The sequence below is a fragment of the Portunus trituberculatus genome, chromosome 38 (genome assembly GCF_017591435.1).
Source record: "Portunus trituberculatus isolate SZX2019 chromosome 38, ASM1759143v1, whole genome shotgun sequence".
Taxonomy (NCBI): Eukaryota; Metazoa; Arthropoda; class Malacostraca; order Decapoda; family Portunidae; genus Portunus; species Portunus trituberculatus.
In genome coordinates, this window is record NC_059292.1 from 17,864,488 (window position 1) to 17,883,041 (window position 18,554).

The window sequence follows — 18,554 nt, forward strand, 5'->3', positions numbered from 1 at the left end:
CCTTTCCTGTAGTATTCCTTGTGTCTTATATGAATGTGTAAATATTTATATTTCTATATAGTGACTCCATGACTGGAACCCACACAATATGTGTATATACACACACACACACATTATGTAGGTTCCAATCCTGGAGTTACTATATGGGAATATAAATATTTACACATTCATATAAGACACAAGGAATACTACAGGAAAGGTAATGGTGAGCTGAATACACCACTAGGACAAGAAACTGAAGCAGTATTTAAGAAAAGCTACTAAATATTATAAACAATAGGTAATTGTTCACCTTCAAAATAAATTTACATCTTTGTCAAAATATTAACTGAAATGTTTGAGGAAATGCAAATGTACACTAAAATTATTTCATAATTAATAAATGGTATTTGGAGGCCAAGTCTGCATTACATTTGAACTTTTAGTGCAAACACATTTCATCATTAATAAATAGGGTACTCCCTAAAAAGAAATAAATGTCATTGTACAAAATAAGAAAATAAATGGCACTTTGAAAACAGGGTATAAACTCCTTAAATTTAAAAATAAATAACTACCCATATATCAAGCAAAATAGAAAAATAACACTGTGGAAAATAATAAGAGTATTCCTTACATAAAAATAAATTGCTAATGAGCATATCAGAAAAGAAATGACACTGGAATGCAAAAATAACATAATATTTTGTGGGACATTTTGAAATGTTCCTAAACAAGTCTGCGAGATGCCAATTCATTCAAAGATGTTGCTATTCCTGGCAAATATGTAGTAATGCATTCAGTCAAATCAGACAAGGAGTTTCTTATGTCCTCGTGAACTTGAAGCATTTCTGGAGCCAGTGTACCCTCACGACGTGATGAGCCTCTCTGATTTCTACCAGCCTGAGGAGGTTGGCTGTATTGATGATCATCAGCTTGTGGTGGAGCTGGTTCAGATGCTATCTCCACTACTCCCTCTGTTTCAGTGTCTGGTGACAGAGGCTCTGGAGGTGATGAGATTTGGAGGTTTTGGATGCCACTGGGTCCTGGTCTTGGTGAGGCTGGCTTTGATGGTAGTGTAACATCTATGTCACCTGTTGCCAAGTCCTCTTCATCTTCACCTGTAAATAAATAAGAGGAAGAGAATGTACTACAAAACTATTACTTATTAAATTTTAAAAGAACAATGTAGTGTGTGTGTGTGTGTGTGTGTGTGTGTGTGTGTGTGTGTGTGTGTGTGTGTGTGTGTAAATCACTGCTTGATGTGATGCAGCCTCTGTTGAGGCAGCCAGACATTACCCTGAGGTCAGAGCTTGTTGTCTCCAATCTCTGGTATGTCTGAGACCACTCACACACCGTACAACAGAAAAGAGAAATCACAACTTAATTTTCATTCCGTACAGTAATTAATAAAAAAAGACAAAAACCATACTGGCAGGATGAGGGTCACGAAGTCCAGGAACACCAGATACTTGGACATCTTTTATTAATGGAAGCATTGCCTCTTCAACACTGGTCAGGGGTTTTACATCAGGCACTCCGCCACCTGAAATGTACAAACATAGAGCCTTTCCCATACCTTTTTCACTTGATCCACCTTTATATCTTTTTAACCAGCAACATCACTCCTCCTCCCATCTTACCTACTCTATTTCTTTTCCAAACGTTATATTTCCTTCTCCAACCTTCATCAGGTCTTCTCCTCTCTCAGTTTTGTTTCAGTAAGACCCACAATATCTGGGTTCTTGTCCCTCAAGTAATCGTTGAGTTCTAAAATCCCGATATCACTCCATTTATGTTGGAATACATTACATTTCGCTCATATGTAAGTTTCTTTAGTCCTTTCTTGCTGTACTTTTCTGGGTTATGAACCACTTCCTCAGTCTCATATCCAAGATTCTCCAGAAAAACTCTTTCTTCTCTCTTCTGTCCTCTCTTCATTTTTTTCAAAGCCTCCTTTCTCAACTCATTTAACATTTCTCTTCCTTTTCACCGAGATCTCTTCTCAACCAAATCTTCCTTGTTGTTTCCTGCTGGGCTGAACCTTTTTATGTTTTCTCTCTCTCCATTTTACTCGGTGTCTTATCCTCCTCCACACCAAATATCACCACACATCTCTTTTTGTCTACAGTTTCTCACCAATGTCTCATTTGACTTAATAACCTTCACCACTTTCTCAGCTATCTTCTCTTCTATGATCTGTTGATCTATAATTTCAGCAAGGCCCAAAGTTTTCTCCCTGACTCTTTGATTTCCTTTTCCAGACTTGCAACTTTGTAATTTACCTCCTTTCTTTCCACTTCCTGACTTTTTTCCATTCAGCCTGCTTCTCCATCACTTTTCCTAGAGATTCTCCACATTTTTCGCAATTCACTTTAATTAGCTTAACTTCCTCTTTCAGTGCTGCATTTTCCTTCTTCATATCGGCACAGTCTCTTTACATTGTCATAACTCGTTTCCAAAAGTCAAACGCAGGCTACAGTTTATATTTACCTTCACTGGACATTATTTTGCTAATCAACAGTTAACATGACTATATGGAGACGGGACAAACATTACCAGCTCCTTTCCCACCTTGGTTACTCTTAGGTAACTGTAGAATTATAGCTACATACTGGATCACAAGTCCAGGAACACCAGATACTTGGACATCTTTTATTAATGGACATTGCCTCTTCAACACTTTTTACATTAGCACTAATTTTGCAGGGAAGTTATATTCATTAATGTTTTAATAAGTAGCTAAATCAAGCGTGTGTGTGTGTGTGTGTGTGTGTGTGTGTGTGTGTGTGTGTGTGTGTGTGTGTGTGTGTATTTACCTAGTTGTAGTTTTACAGGGCCTGGGCTTTATGCTCGTCTGGCCCCGTCTCCATATCTACACTTATCCAATCTTACTTTAAAAGTGTGCATACTCGTTGCAGACACTACTTCTTCATCTAAACTGTTCCACATCTCAATACATCTCTGCGGGAAACTATATTTTTTAATATCTCTCAGACATCTTCCTTTTCTCAGCTTTTTACTATGCGATCTTGTGTTTCGGATGTCATATTCTTCTCTCAGGATCAGTTTCTCATTATCCACTTGGTCCATTCTGTTGATCAATTTATAAACTTGTATCAGGTCTCCTCTCTCCCTTTTTTGTTCCAGGGTTGGTAGATCCATAGCCTTTAGTCTCTCCTCATATGTCATTCCTTCAAATTCTGGAACCATTCTTGTAGCCATTTTTGTAGCCTCTCCAATTTCCTTATGTGTTTCTTTTTATGAGGGGTCCACACTACTCCTGCATATTCCAATCTGGGTCTTATTATAGTACTTATCAATTTCTTCATCATTTCTTTGTCCATGTAGTGAAATGCTACTCCAATATTCCTTAGCAAATTATATGTTTCTCTAAAATTCTATCAATATGGCTTACTGGTTGATTGTTTTCTTCCATCGTCACTCCTAAGTCCTTTTCCTTTTTGACTTTCTCCAGTTCTACTCCATCTCCCATCTTATAGATTCCCACAGGTCGTCTTTCACTCTTTCCCATTTCCATGACATGGCTTTTGTTCACATTGAATTCCATTTCCCACTTCTTACTCCATTCTCAGATCTTATTTAGGTCTTCTTGCAGTATTTCACAATCCTCCTTTTGCTTTATAACTCTGCACAGTTTCGTATCGTCCGCAAACATATTTATGTAGCTGTTCACTCCTTCTGGCATGTCGTTAATATAAATGAGGAAAAGTATTGGTGCCAATACTGACACCTGAGGCAGAGTCCGCTTTCTACTGCTCTCCACTTTGACTTCATATCTTTAACTACCGTCCTTATTTCTCTCCCCCTCAAAAAATTTTCTATCCATCTCAATGTGCTTCCTTTTAAGCCACCCTTCTCCTCTAACTTCCACAGTAATCTTGCATGTGGCACTTTGTCAAACGCCTTTTTTAAATCCAAATAAATGCAGTCAACCCATCCCTCTCTCTCTTGTATTCTATCAACTATTCTAGAATAGAAACTCAATAAATTAGTTACACAAGACCGTCCTTTTCTAAAACCAAATTGGCTATTTGATATTAATTTGTTGTCTTCAAGGAACTCGATCCATTGTTTCTTTATTATTCTTTCACACATCTTGCATATTACACTAGTTAGTGATACCGGTCTGTAATTTAAAGGTTCTTCCTTCCTTCCGCTCTTATATATGGGAACCACCTCAGCTCTTTTCCATTCTACTGGTACTGTTCCATTTTCTATTGAGCATTTTATGATGTTGTATATAGGACTTGCTAGTTCTTCCCTACATTCTTTCAGTATTCTGCCTGAGACTTCATCCAGTCCCATTGCCTTCTCTTCATCCAGTTCCTTCATTAACTCTTTTATTTCAAGCTTGGTTACTTTAATCTCTTTCATATAGATTGTCTCTTTATTACTCTGTGGCCTCTCGAATTTGGATTCCTTAGTAAAGACCTCCTGGAATTTTTTATTTAATAGTTCTGCCATACTTTTTGGGTCTTCCACCATCCCGTTCTCTCCTTTTAACCTTTGTATTGTTTCTTTTTGCCTAATTTTTCCATTTATGAATCTAGAACAATTTTACATTTTTCGACAATGTCTTTTTCGAAGTTCTTTTCCTCTTCCTTCCTCACCTTAACATATTCATTTCTTGCTGCTTTGAAGTTTTCCTTATTTGCTGGATTCCTATTTCTCCTCCACCTTTTCCATGCTCCATCTCTTTTCTCCTTTGCCTTGGCATACCTTGCATTAAACCAATCTTTCTTTCCTTCTTCTTTAGGTCTATATTTTGGGACATATTCCTGACTCCTGTTTTGTATATTTCCAAAATAAGTTATATTTGTCTTGCATTGTCTCTGAGTTTTCCATCTCCTCCCAGTCTACGTTTTAAAATAGTTCTTGAGATTCTCAATATCAGCCTTTCTGTAATTTAATCGGTCTCCTTTGTATGAATCATCTCTATCTTCCTTTCCTCTTCTATATCTATTTCTAATATTGCATGGTCACTCTTTCCCAATGGGCACTTATATCTTATATCATCATTCATTTGTATACCCTTGTAAAAACTAGGTCCAATCTCGCCGGCTCGTCATTTCCTCTGAATCTTGTGCATTCCTTTACTCTCTGGTCCATCATATTGTCTATCATTAGGTTCAAGAATATTTCTCCCCAGGCCTCTTCCCCATACCACTTTCATAATTTTCCCAGTCCACTTCTTTAGTTGAAATCTCCTACTAATATAACTTTTCTCCTTCCTTTAACGATTCTCATTAGACTCCTTATTGTGTCATCTATCATGTCTTTATATTCTTGATTGGTCCATGAATTTGTTTTTGGTGGCACATATGTTAATGATTGTTATCTCTGTTTTGTTAATATGCATCTTAATATACAATACTTCTGCTTTTCCTTCCCCACATTCCATTTAATTTATCACTATCTCTTTCCTTAACATAATCATGACTCCTCCTCCTCCTTTACCCACTCTGTCTCTTCTCCATACATTATACCTATTGTCCAAGTCTATTTTGATTGCCTTATTCAGTTTTGTTTCAGCCAGGCATACAATATCTGGATTTTCTTTCCTTATGTAATCTCTTAATTCTAATTTACTTGATAAAACCCTGTCTATGTTCGTATACATCATTTTTAGTCTTTTGCCTTTATAATTTTTTGTTAAACTTGTTCCACTTTTTTCTCTTCCTTCTCGTTTATATACCATTTCCTTATCCTGTCTCCTAAAATTCACCAAAAAAATGCCTTCTTCTCCTCTTCTGACCTTTCATTATTCTTTTCCCTTACTGCTGCTGCCAATTCATTGTATCTCTTCCTTTCTTCCTCATTTCTATTTTTCTTTATATAGATATCCTTGCAGCCTTCTGTTTCTCTAAGTTTTGTTGTTCTATATAATATTTCTTCTGTTGCTGCTTGTAATTTTAGTAGTATTTTAATTGGTCTCGTTTTTCCTTCTTGATATGGTCCCATTCTGTTTATTTCTTCTACTTCCTCTTCCAAGTTCTGCCTATGTTTGTCGTTTAGATTCTTCAGTAGGTCTTTGACTGATTTCATTTCTTCTTTTTCTCTTTTTGGTCTATATTTTATATTTTTTTTCTTTTATTCCAAATACAACTACACTCTTCTTTTTTTCTGCAATTTCTCTAACTAAATTTTCTTTTGTCTTGAGGACCCCCCCTATCATTTTGCTTGTCATATTTTCTTCTTTTTCTTTAAGTTGTTCTTGAATCACCTCCTGAAAATCAGCCTTATCTTTCTTATCTTGGACTCTCCATGCTTGTACTTCTTTTTTAATCATGTTCTGTACTCTTTCCTCTTCCTTGTTTACTAGATCTTTCAGCTTCTCTTTTTCTTTCCCGGCTTTACTGAGTCCTTCTTCCATCTGCTTTTTGTAGTTAGCTACTTCCTTTTTTAGTTCTTCGTTTTCTGCTCTTAGCCTAGCTTTATTTTCTTCCACTTTTTTTACCCTTTCTCTCAGTTTTATAAACTCTTTATCCTATTCTTCATTCTCTTTCATTTCCATCTTCTCCTTTATCAGTTTATCTAGTTTATATTCAATATTTGACTCTCTTTTTAGTAGTGAAGTAGTCGTCGTATCGAAACCTTCGAATACACGCTCACCCTCACCAACATAGTCATCATCAGTTTTCCTACCTTCTCGAATCTCACGTCTGCATTTTGATGGAATCTCTTTTTTTTTTTTGTGTGTGTGTGTGTGTAATAATAATAATAATAATAATAATATACGGTTTATTAGTTTCAATGTCCAAAAAATTACACTAAAATGTACAACATTCACAATGAACTAAAATGCTTTTCCTAACTATGGATCTAACTTAACCTAGAATTCACTTATTTATTTAAAATAATAGTTCACCGCTATCTCATCATCTTTCTTTCATCGATTCTTGTCTCACAAAACACATTTATCATCACTATGACACTCAGTCCTTCAAATTTTTCCAACTTCCTTTCTTTCCAGCCTCAGACTCACATCACCCTCTACCTGTAGGCACCACAAATGACCTTGACGCCTCCTCTGAATCCAGCTGTTGTCTTTGTATTCAAAACAACTACTCCACATGAGCTTATATATATATACACTTCAGCTCATCTCTCTCCCAACCTGATCCAGTAAATAGATTTTATATGAGGCTGACCTGATGATGTTAAACATCTGCTTCCATGATAATTGATCATCCACCAAGACACCTAGAAGCTTTCTGCAGACCATATCCATTGTATTTACCTAGTTGTAGTTTTACAGGGCCTGGGCTTTATGCTCGTGTGGTCCCGTCTCCATATCTACACTTATCCAATTTTTCTTTAAAACTATGTACACTCTTTGCTGATACCACTTCCTCACTCAAACTGTTCCAAGTCTCAACACATCTTTGCGTGGAAACTAAATTTTTAACATCTCTCAGACATCGTCCCTTCCTTAGTTTCTTACTATGCGATCTTGTGCTTCTAAAGTCATATTCTTCTCTCAGGATCAGTTTCTCATTATCCACTTCATCCATTCCGTTAATCAATTTATAAACTTGTATCAGATCCCTCTCTCTTCTCTGCTCCAAGGTTGGTAGATCCATTGCCTTTAGTCTCTCCTCATATGCCATCCCTTTAAATTCTGGAACCATTCTTGTAGCCATTTTTGTAGTCTCTCTAATTTTCTTATGTGTTTCTTTTATGGGAGTCCACACAACTCCTGCATATTCCAATCTAGGTCTTATTTTAGTACTTATCAATTTCTTCATCATTTCCTTGTCCATATAGTGAAATGCTACTCCAATATTCCTTAGCAAATTATACGTCTCTCTGAAAATTCTATCAATATGGCTAACCGGTTGATTATTTTCTTCCATTGTCACTCCCAAGTCCTTTTCCTTTTTTACTTTTTCTAGTTCTACTCCATCTCCCATCTTATAGATTCCCACTGGTCGTCTTTCACTTTTTCCCATTTCCATGACATGGCTTTTGTCCACATTGAATTCCATCTCCCATTTTTTGCTCCATTTCCAGATCTTGTTTAAGTCTTCCTGTAGTATTTCACAATCCTCTTTTTGTTTAATGACTCTGCACAGTTTCGCATCGTCCGCAAACAGATTTATGTAGCTGTTCACTCCTCTGGCATGTCATTTATATATACGAGAAAAAGTATTGGTGCCAATACTGACCCCTGTGGCACTCCGCTGTCTACTGTTCTCCACTTGGACTTCATATCTTTAACTATCGTCCTTATTTCTCTCCCCCTTAAGTAATTCTTCATCCATCTCAATGTGCTTCCTTTTAAGCCACCCTTCTCCTCTAACTTCCATAGTAATCTTTCATGTGGCACTTTATCAAAAGCCTTTTTTAGATCTAAATAAATACAGTCAACCCATCCTCTCTCTCTTGTACTTTATCAACTATTCTAGAGTAGAAACTCAATAAATTTGTCACACATGACCGACCTTTTCTAAAACCAAATTGGCTATTTGATAATATTTTGTTGTCTTCAAGAAACTCGATCCATTGCTTCTTTATTACTTTTTCACACATCTTGCATATTACACTAGTTAGTGATACCGGTCTGTAATTTAAAGGTTCTTCCTTCCTTCCGCTCTTATATATGGGAACCACCTCAGCTCTTTTCCACTCCACTGGCACTGTTCCATTTTCTATTGAGCATTTTATGATGTTGTATATTGGACTTGCTAGTTCTTCCCTACATTCTTTCAGTATTCTGCCTGAGACTTCATCCGGTCCCATTGCCTTTTCCTCATCCAATTCCGTCATCAACTTTTTATTTCAAGCTTGGTTACTTTAATCTCTTTCATATAGACAGTCTCTCTATTACCCTGTGGTCTTTCAAATTTGGATTCCTTAGTAAAGACCTCATGAAATTTACTATTTAACAGTTCTGCCATACTTTTGGGTCTTCCACCATTCCGTTTTCTCCTTTTAACCTTTCTATTGTTTCTTTTTGTCTTATTTTTCCATTTATGAATCTGTAGAACAATTTTGGTTGTTCCTTACATTTTTCGACAATGTCCTTTTCATAGTTCTTTTCTTCTTCCTTTCTCACCTTAGCATATTCATTTCTTGCTGTTTTGAAGTTTTCCTTATTTTCTGGATTTCTGTTTCTTCTCCACCTTTTCCATGCTCCATCTCGTTTCTCCTTTGCCCTAGCACATCTTGCATTAAACCAATCTTTCTTTCCTTCTTCTTTAGGTCTATATTTTGGAACATATTCCTGACCCCAGTTTTGTATATTTCCAAAAATAAGTTATATTTCTCTTGAACCGTTAATGAGTTTTCCATCTCCTCCCAGTTTACGTTTTAAAATAGTTCTTGAGATTCTCAATATCAGCCTTTCTGTAATTTAATCGGTCTCCTTTGTATGATTCATCTCTATCTTCCTTTCCTTCTTCTATATCCATCTCTAATATTACATGGTCACTCTTTCCCAATGGGCACTTGTATCTTATATCATCGTTAATTGGTATATCCCTTGTAAAACTAGGTCTAATCTTGCCGGCTCATCGTTTCCTCTGAATCTTGTGTTTTCCTTTACTCTTTGGACCATCAAATTATCTATCATTAGGTTCAGGAATCTATCTCCCAGGCATCTTCCCCATACCACTTTCATAATTTTCCCAGTCTACCTCCTTACAGTTGAAATCTCCTACCAATATCACTTTTCTCCTTTCCTTAATGATTCTTGTAAGACTCCTTATTGTGTCATCTATCATGTCTCTATATTCTTGGTTAGTCCATGAGTTTGTTTTGGTGGCACATATGTTCCAATGATTGTTAACTCCTTTTTGTTAATATGCATCTTAACATACAGTATTTCTGATTTTCCTTCCCAAACTCCACTTGATTTACCACTATCTCCTTCCTTAACATCATCATGACTCCTCCTCCTCCTTTACCCACTCTGTCTCTCCTCCATATATTATACCTTTTATCTATGTCTATTTTTATTGCCTCATTTAACTTTGTTTCCACCAGGCATACAATATCTGGTTCTTCTTTCTTTATGTAATCTCTTAATTCTAATTTACTAGATAAAATCCCATCTATGTTTGTATACATCATTTTAATCTCTTGTTCTTATCATTTTTAGTTAAACTTGCTCCATTCTTTTCTCTTCTTTCTCTTTTATATACCATTTCCTTATCCTGTCTCCTATAATTCTCCAAAAAATGCCTTCTTCTCCTCCTCTGACCTTTCATTATTTTTTCTCTTGCTTCTGCCACCAGTTCATTGTGTCTCTTCCTTTCCTCCTCGTTTCTATTTTTCTTTATATATATATCTTTGCAACCTTCTGTTTCTCTGAGTTTCGTTTTTCTATATAGTACTTCTTCTGCTGCTGCTTGTGATTTTAGTAATATCTTAATTGGTCTCACTGTTCCTTCTTGATATGGTCCCATTCTATGGATTTCTTCTACTTCCTCTTCTAAGTTCTGTCTATCCTCGTCATTCAGATGTTTTAGTAGGTCTTTTACTGATTTCATTTCGTCTTTTCCTTCTTGGTCTATATTTAACATTTTTTCTTTCAGTCCAAAAATAATTACACTCTTCTTTTTTCCGCAATTTCTCTTACTAAATTTTCTTTTTCTTGAGGACTCCTATCATTTTGCTTGTCATATTTTCATCTCTTTCTTTTAACTGTTCTTGAAATACTTCTTGAAATGATTCCTTGTCTTTCTTATCTTGGATTCTCCATGCTTGTACTTCTTTTTAATCACGTCTTGTACTCTTTCTTCTTCTTTGTTAACTAGATCTTTTAGCTTTTCTTTTTCTTTCTCGGCTTTACCGAGTCCTTCTTCCATCAATTTCTTATAGTTCGCTATTTGGACTTTTAATTCTTCATTTTCGGTTCTTAGCCTAGTTTCGTTTTCTTCCACTCTTTTATCCTTTCTTTCAATTTCTGGAGCTCTTTATCCTGTTCTTCATTCTCTTTCATTCCCATACTCTCCTTTATCAATTTATCTAATTTCGTTCGATAGTTAAGACTCTATCAAATAGTGAAGTTTGCGCTGTATCAAAGCCTTCAAATTCTCCTCCTCCCTCACCAACATTGTCATCATCAGCTTTCATTCTTTCCTTGTCACATACCTGCATTTAGATGGAATATCTTTCTCACTCATTATTATTTAACACTGTATTCATGAAAGGAAAAATGAGTCCACACTTATCACCCAGGCCACTGTAAACCCAAACAAAGGTAGTGAAGATCAGCTGATTCTCGGGAGCGACGGTATCGCGTCCTTCCTCTCTGTGTGTGTGTGTGTGTGTGTGTGTGTGTGTGTGTGTGTGTGTATTTACCTAGTTGTATTTACCTAGTTGTAGTTTTACAGGGCCTGGGCTTTATGCTCGTGTGGCCCCGTCTCCATATCTACACTTATCCAATCTTACTTTAAAAGTGTGCACACTCTTTGCAGACACTACTTCTTCATCTAAACTGTTCCACGTCTCAATACATCTCTGCGGAAACTATATTTTTAATATCTCTCAGACATCTTCCTTTCTCAGCTTTTTACTATGCGATCTTGTGCTTGGATGTCATATTCTTCTCTCAGGATCAGTTTCTCATTATCCACTTGGTCCATTCCGTTGATCAATTTATAGACTTGTATCAGGTCTCCTCTCTCCTTCTTTGTTCCAAGGTTGGTAGATCCATAGCCTTTAGTCTCTCCTCATATGTCATCCCTTCAAGTTCTGGGACCATTCTTGTAGCCATTTTTGTAGCCTCTCCAATTTTCTTATGTGTTTCTTTTTATGAGGGGTCCACACTACTCCTGCATATTCCAATCTAGGTCTTATTATAGTATTTATCAATTTCTTCATCATTTCTTTGTCCATGTAGTGAAATGCTACTCCAATATTCCTCAGCAAATTATATGTTTCTCTAAAAATTCTATCAATATGGCTTACTGGTTGATTGTTTTCTTCCATCGTCACTCCTAAGTCCTTTTCCTTTTGACTTTCTCCAGTTCTACACCATCTCCCATCTTATAGATTCCCACAGGTCGTCTTTCACTCTTTCCCATTTCCATGACATGGCTTTTGTTCACATTGAATTCCATTTCCACTTCTTACTCCATTCCCAGATCTTATTTAGGTCTTCTTGCAGTATTTCACAATCCTCCTTTTGCTTTATAACTCTGCACAGTTTCGTATCATCCATAAACAAATTTATGTAGCTGTTCACTCCTTCTGGCATGTCGTTAATATAAATGAGGAAAAGTATTGGTGCCAATACTGACCCCTGTGGCACTCCGCTTTCTACTGCTCTCCACTTGGACTTCATATCTTTAACTACCGTCCTTATTTCTCTCCCCCTCAAATAATTTTCTATCCATCTCAATGTGCTTCCTTTTAAGCCACCCTTCTCCTCTAACTTCCACAGTAATCTTGCATGTGGCACTTTGTCAAACGCCTTTTTAAATCCAATAGATGCAGTCAACCCATCCTCTCTCTCTTGTACTCTATCAACTATTCTAGAATAGAAACTCAATAAATTAGTTACACAAGACCGTCCTTTTCTAAAACCAAATTGGCTATTTGATATTAATTTGTTGTCTTCAAGGAACTCGATCCATTGTTTCTTTATTATTCTTTCACACATCTTGCATATTACACTAGTTAGTGATACCGGTCTGTAATTTAAAGGTTCTTCTTTCCTTCCACTCTTATATATGGGAACCACCTCAGCTCTTTTCCATTCTACTGGCACTGTTCCATTTTCTATTGAGCATTTTATGATGTTGTATATAGGACTTGCTAGTTCTTCCCTACATTCTTTCAGTATTCTGCCTGAGACTTCATCCGGTCCCATTGCCTTCTCTTCATCCAGTTCCTTCATTAACTCTTTTATTTCAAGCTTGGTTACTTTAATCTCTTTCATATAGATTGTCTCTCTATTACCCTGTGGCCTCTCAAATTTGGATTCTTTAGTAAAGACCTCCTGGAATTTTTATTTAATAGTTCTGCCATACTTTTGGGTCTTCCACCATCCCGTTCTCTCCTTTTAACCTTTCTATTGTTTCTTTTGCCTAATTTTTCCATTTATGAATCTATAGAACAATTTTGGTTGCTCCTTACATTTTTCGACAATATCTTTTCAAGTTCTTTTCCTCTTCCTTCCTCACCTTAACATATTCATTTCTCGCTGCCTTGAAGTTTTCCTTGTTTGTTGGATTCTATTTCTCCTCCACCTTTTCCATGCTCCATCTCTTTTCTCCTTTGCCCTAGCACACCTTGCATTAAACCAATCTTTCTTTCCTTCTTCTTTTGGTCTATATTTTGGGACATATTCCCTGACTCCTGTTTTGTATATTTCCAAAAATAAGTTATATTTGTCTTGCATTGTCTCTGAGTTTTCCATCTCCTCCCAGTCTACGTTTTTAAAATAGTTCTTGAGATTCTCAATATCAGCCTTTCTGTAATTTAATCGGTCTCCTTTGTATGAATCATCTCTATCTTCCTTTCCTTCTTCTATATCTATTTCTAATATTGCATGGTCACTCTTTCCCAATGGGCACTTATATCTTATATCGTCATTCATTTGTATACCCCTTGTAAAAACTAGGTCCAATCTCACCGGCTCGTCGTTTCCTCTGAATCTTGTGCATTCCTTTACTCTCTGGTCCATCATATTGTCTATCATTAGGTTTAAGAATCTTTCTCCCAGGCTTCTTCCCCATACCACTTTCATAATTTTCCCAGTCCACTTCTTTACAGTTGAAATCTCCTACTAATATCACTTTTCTCCTTTCTTTAACGATTCTCATTAGACTCCTTATTGTGTCATCTATCATGTCTTTATATTCTTGATTGGTCCATGAATTTGTTTTGGTGGCACATATGTTACAATGATTGTTATCTCTTTTTATTAATATGCATCTTAATATACAATACTTCTGCTTTTCCTTCCCACATTCCACTTGATTGATCACTATCTCCTTCCTTAACATTATCATGACTCCTCCTCCTCCTTTACCCACTCTGTCTCTTCTCCATACATTATACCTATTATCCAAGACTATTTTGATTTCCTCATTTAGTTTTGTTTCAGCCAGGCATACAATATCTGGATTTTCTTTCCTTATGTAATCTCTTAATTCTAATTTACTTGATAAAACCCGTCTATGTTCGTATACATCATTTTTAGTCTTTTGCCTTTATCATTTTAGTTAAACTTGTTCCACTTTTTCTCTTCCTTCTCGTTTATATACCATTTCCTTATCCTGTCTCCTAGAATTCTCCAAAAAAATGCCTTCTTCTCCTCTTCTGACCTTTCATTATTCTTTTCCCTTACTGCTGCTGCCAGTTCATTGTATCTCTTCCTTTCTTCCTCATTTCTATTTTTCTTTATATAGATATCCTTGCAGCCTTCTGTTTCTCTAAGTTTTGTTGTTCTATATAATATTTCTTCTGTTGCTGCTTGTGATTTTAGTAATATTTTAATTGGTCTCGTTTTCCTTCTTGATATGGTCCCATTCTGTTTATTTCTTCTACTTCCTCTTCCAAGTTCTGCCTATCTTCGTCATTAAGATTCTTCAGTAGGTCTTTGACTGATTTCATTTCTTCTTTTCTCTTTTTGGTCTATATTTTATATTTTTTCTTTTATTCCAAATACGACTACACTCTTCTTTTTTCTGCAATTTCTCTAACTAGATTTTCTTTTGTCTTGAGGACTCCTATCATTTTGTTTGTCATATTTTCTTCTTTTTCTTTAAGTTGTTCTTGAATCACCTCCTGAAAATCAGCCTTATCTTTCTTATCTTGGACTCTCCATGCTTGTACTTCTTTTTTAATCACGTTCTGTACTCTTTCCTCTTCCTTGTTTACTAGATCTTTCAGCTTCTCCTTTTCTTTCTCGGCTTTACCGAGTCCTTCTTCCATCTGCTTCTTGTAGTTAGCTACTTCCTTTTTTAGTTCTTCGTTTTCCGCTCTTAGCCTAGCTTCATTTTCTTCCACTTTTCTTATCCTTTCTCTCAGTCTTATAAACTCCATTTCCTGTTCTTTATTCTCTTTCATTTCCATCTTCTCCTTTATCAGTTTATCTAGTTTACATTCAATATTTGACACTCTCTTAAGTAGTGAAGTTGTCGTCGTACCGAACCCTTCGAATACGCGTTCTCCCTCACCGTCATAGTCATCATCAGCCCCTTCTCTATTCTCATGTCTGCATTTGGATGGAATATCTTTTTCACTCATTATTCTTTAATAATTGATCTCATGGAGAGAAAAAAAAAAAAAAAATGAGTCCACACTACCGCCCAGGCCACTGTAAATACTATACAACAGGTGTGGTGAAGATCAGCTGATCGTCGGAACTGCGCCAGTGCGTCCGCCCTCAACCGTGTGTGTGTGTGTGTGTGTGTGTGTGTGTGTGTGTGTGTGTGTGTGTAGAGTACTTCACTGTTAGATCTGCTGCAGTCTCTGATGAGACAGAAAGACCTTATCCTACAGAGCGAGCTCTGAGTTAATTATTTCCAATAGGTCCGAGACCAGTCACACACATCACACAAGGTTACACATCCTTGACTTACATCCCGCACCTACTCACTGCTAGATGAACAGGAGCTACACATGACACACTCAAATTATTTCCACCTGCCTGGGAAATCGATCCCAGGTCCTCTGGCTTTTGTGTATTTACCTAGTTGTATTTACCTAGTTGTAGTTTTACAGGGCCTGGGCTTTATGCTCGTGTGGCCCCGTCTCCATATCTATCCAATCTTACTTTAAAAGTGTGCACACTCGTTGCAGACACTACTTCTTCATCTAAACTGTTCCACGTCTCAATACATCTCTGAGGGAAACTATATTTTTTTATATCTCTCAGACATCTTCCCTTTCTCAGCTTTTTACTATGCGATCATGTGCTTCGGGTGTCATATTCTTCTCTCAGGATCAGTTTCTCATGTGTGCTTTTGTGTGCATTACTGTTACTGTAGATGACTCCTTTCCCCACAAAATGAAACCATTTTCCTTACCAGTTTTTTCCTGTTGATGCTTGAGAGCAGCATGCCTCCCCTTTATTGATGACTTCAAGTCAATAATTTTTTTCTTCACTTCCTCTCTCTTGCTACAGGAGAAACTGCATTGACAGCACAAGTTATTTCTTCCCATGCCTTTCTTTTTCTCTCTGCAGTTAGTTAATGGCTGAACTTCTCCTGCAAGACAGTTTTTCTGTCCAGCCAACCCTAGAATCAAAAGTGATTGTAAAGTTATAATATTTCCCATATAAATAAATGCTTTAATTAATCTGTTGGTTAAATTTCTGTTGGAAACCAGTTTTTTATTCTCAGAAATTAATGAATAATGAGATAACTTTTAGATTAATAAAGTAGATACTTCATAACTTAGTACACCAAAACCTACAAGAAAATAACTCTCTGCTTACATAGATTACTAGGATGGATTAGGTTAGTTTAATTAGATTCCTCTTCCTCACCAAGCCACATTGCCACATTACAGTCTTTTATGAGTGTATAATATGAGGATGAAATTATTTTCTTGTAGGTTTTGGTGTAGTAGTATGTTATTGAGTACATAGGTATATACCTAACATACTGATGTTTCCCTCATTTCATATTTCATTAATTTCATTATTTATTAAACTGAGGATAAAAAAAAAAAACTTGACAAATTACCTAACACATTATATAATTAAGTATCTAAATCTACCAGAAAACATGGTTTTCTACAACATATGAGAAAATATCAAGTGGTGACAGTGTCTAACACTACAACAAAACACAATGGTTGTAATTATGCTACATGTAAGCATTTTTAAGTGCAAACTGCTCATTGCCAAGCTCCTAATAACAAACTCTAGTTAGTTCCCTACAGAAGTTTGGAAAGGTAAAAAAAAGTTTCTAACAGATCATTTAGTGTGTGGTAAAAGTTTAATAACTAAAAAAAAAAAAAAAAATGTACGTACATATCCAGTAATTTTGCCCACAGCAAAAGGTCATTTTGCCCACATTAATAACTTGTATGTAGCATATTGATCGTGATAACCAGTATAGGGGTTTTAATTACATTTATACTACTATATGATTTGTATGTACTGTACATTTAATAGTTAGTTAATACTCGTGGACAAAATTATTGTAAACTGGCCTCCATATGTTACAAGGAAAGTATGAAACAGTCAGTCATTTCATGAGATCCTCAATAAATATGTTTTTCTATTTCTTTATTTTTTTTTTTTTTGCCAAGTTATAGAGCCTAATGTAACTTAACCTACCATAACCTACCAGACCCTAAACTAACACTACCCTAACCTTACAAATATGTTCATATTATGTTATTTTAACTAGGTTAGGTTATGCTGAGTAAAGTTAGGTTAGGTGAGGTGGGTTACACTAGGTTAATCAGAGTTGGTTAGGCTAGCTTAAGATAGGGTGTACTCATAAAGGCACAAGTCTCACAAACACTTAAAGGAATACACTGCTAGGAAGTACACATTTTTCTAAGACACTTTTCTTCTGTTCACTTTGTCACAAATTACTCCTTTATTATTTTTGCTACTACATAACTATAACTCTTACCCTAGCCCTCTTTCCTGAGACCAAGGTAGGTTAAGGTAGATTACGATAGGTAAGGCTAGGTTATACATAACATAATAAAAAAATGCATTTAGCAAATTTGATGCCTACTAGGGATTTCATGAAATTATTTAAATCACAGCCTCCTATAATAGAGTTAACCGTAAATCAGCTTTAAAGTAATTACTGGAGTGAAAATTAATTATCGGCTGATGTGATCAGAAATAAATACCTATTTATGTAGTTATTGTGCACTCATACACTAACTTGAAAATTCTAATAAGAAATTCTAAATAAGATAGTGTGACAAAGCATATACTAAGCTGAGGTATGACCTGTTTTACACATTACCTGTATTATTGTCAGCATTTTTTCATCTGAAAAGTTTGCACGACGAAAGCATTTGGTGGGCGACACCTCACTTGCCATGTCTGCTTTCCTTTCCACTACTGCTTACTGCTGATTACATACAACACTTCAACTCTTCTTGCTGTCTGGGCTGCGAGGATCTACACATGTCTGACATGCAAGTGCGTGTATTTGTTTACGTTTCACGGTGCAATATCATTGGCTATCACTCTCAAAGGCTGTTAATACGCCTCTTCTGGTTGGATGAACACCAGTCAGCTGAGTTTCATTCCTGGACAGCGGGACGGAACGCACCAAGCTTTACGATCGCATCATCGTGAGCTACGAGCGTTCGGATGCGTGTTTGAAAATACATCATATTCATAGCGGTGGTCGTAGCCCACTATAAAAAAAATGGCGGCTACGAGAGGGCAACTAAGATCTTAATGACGGAAAGTTACGATCCTTCGAACATCCGCCCCCAGGATTGGAACCCACACAATGTGTGTGTGTGTGTATATACACATATTGTGTGGGTTCCAGTCGTGGAGTCACTATATGGAAATATAAATATTTACACATTCATATAAGACACAAGGAAAGGTAATGATGAGCTGAATACACCACTAGGACAAAAAAACTGAAGCAGTATTTAAG

General features: G+C 36.2%; 1 protein-coding gene across 2 annotated transcripts; it reads right to left on the reverse strand.

Annotated features, from left to right (window-relative positions):
- Positions 1-359: 359 nt before the first annotated feature.
- Positions 360-18,263, reverse strand: LOC123514967 (protein EARLY FLOWERING 5-like). Of its 2 annotated transcripts, XM_045273254.1 has the most exons (4): positions 17,901-18,256; positions 15,990-16,199; positions 1,412-1,525; positions 360-1,100 (listed from the first exon to the last, which is right to left on the reverse strand). In XM_045273254.1, the coding sequence occupies exons 2-4, from the start codon at positions 16,123-16,125 to the stop codon at positions 709-711; spliced, it is 642 nt and encodes a 213-aa protein (XP_045129189.1). In that variant the 5' UTR covers positions 16,126-16,199; positions 17,901-18,256; the 3' UTR covers positions 360-708. The 2 variants fall into 2 exon arrangements, with proteins under 2 accessions (XP_045129189.1, XP_045129190.1); XM_045273255.1 differs by lacking the exon at positions 1,412-1,525 and having other exon boundaries at positions 17,901-18,263.
- Between the last annotated feature and the right edge of the window lie 291 nt (positions 18,264-18,554).

Bases quoted from the DNA above. Each gene is read 5' to 3' on its own strand.
- LOC123514967 (XM_045273254.1), bottom strand. From the start codon at position 16,125: ATGGGAAGAAATAACTTGTGCTGTCAATGCAGTTTCTCCTGTAGCAAG. The intron at 1,526-15,989 runs GTAAGGAAAATG...TGTACATTTCAG, and splicing joins GCATCAACAGGAAAAAACTG to GTGGCGGAGTGCCTGATGTA. The intron at 1,101-1,411 runs GTATGGTTTTTG...ATTTATTTACAG, and splicing joins TCGTGACCCTCATCCTGCCA to GTGAAGATGAAGAGGACTTG.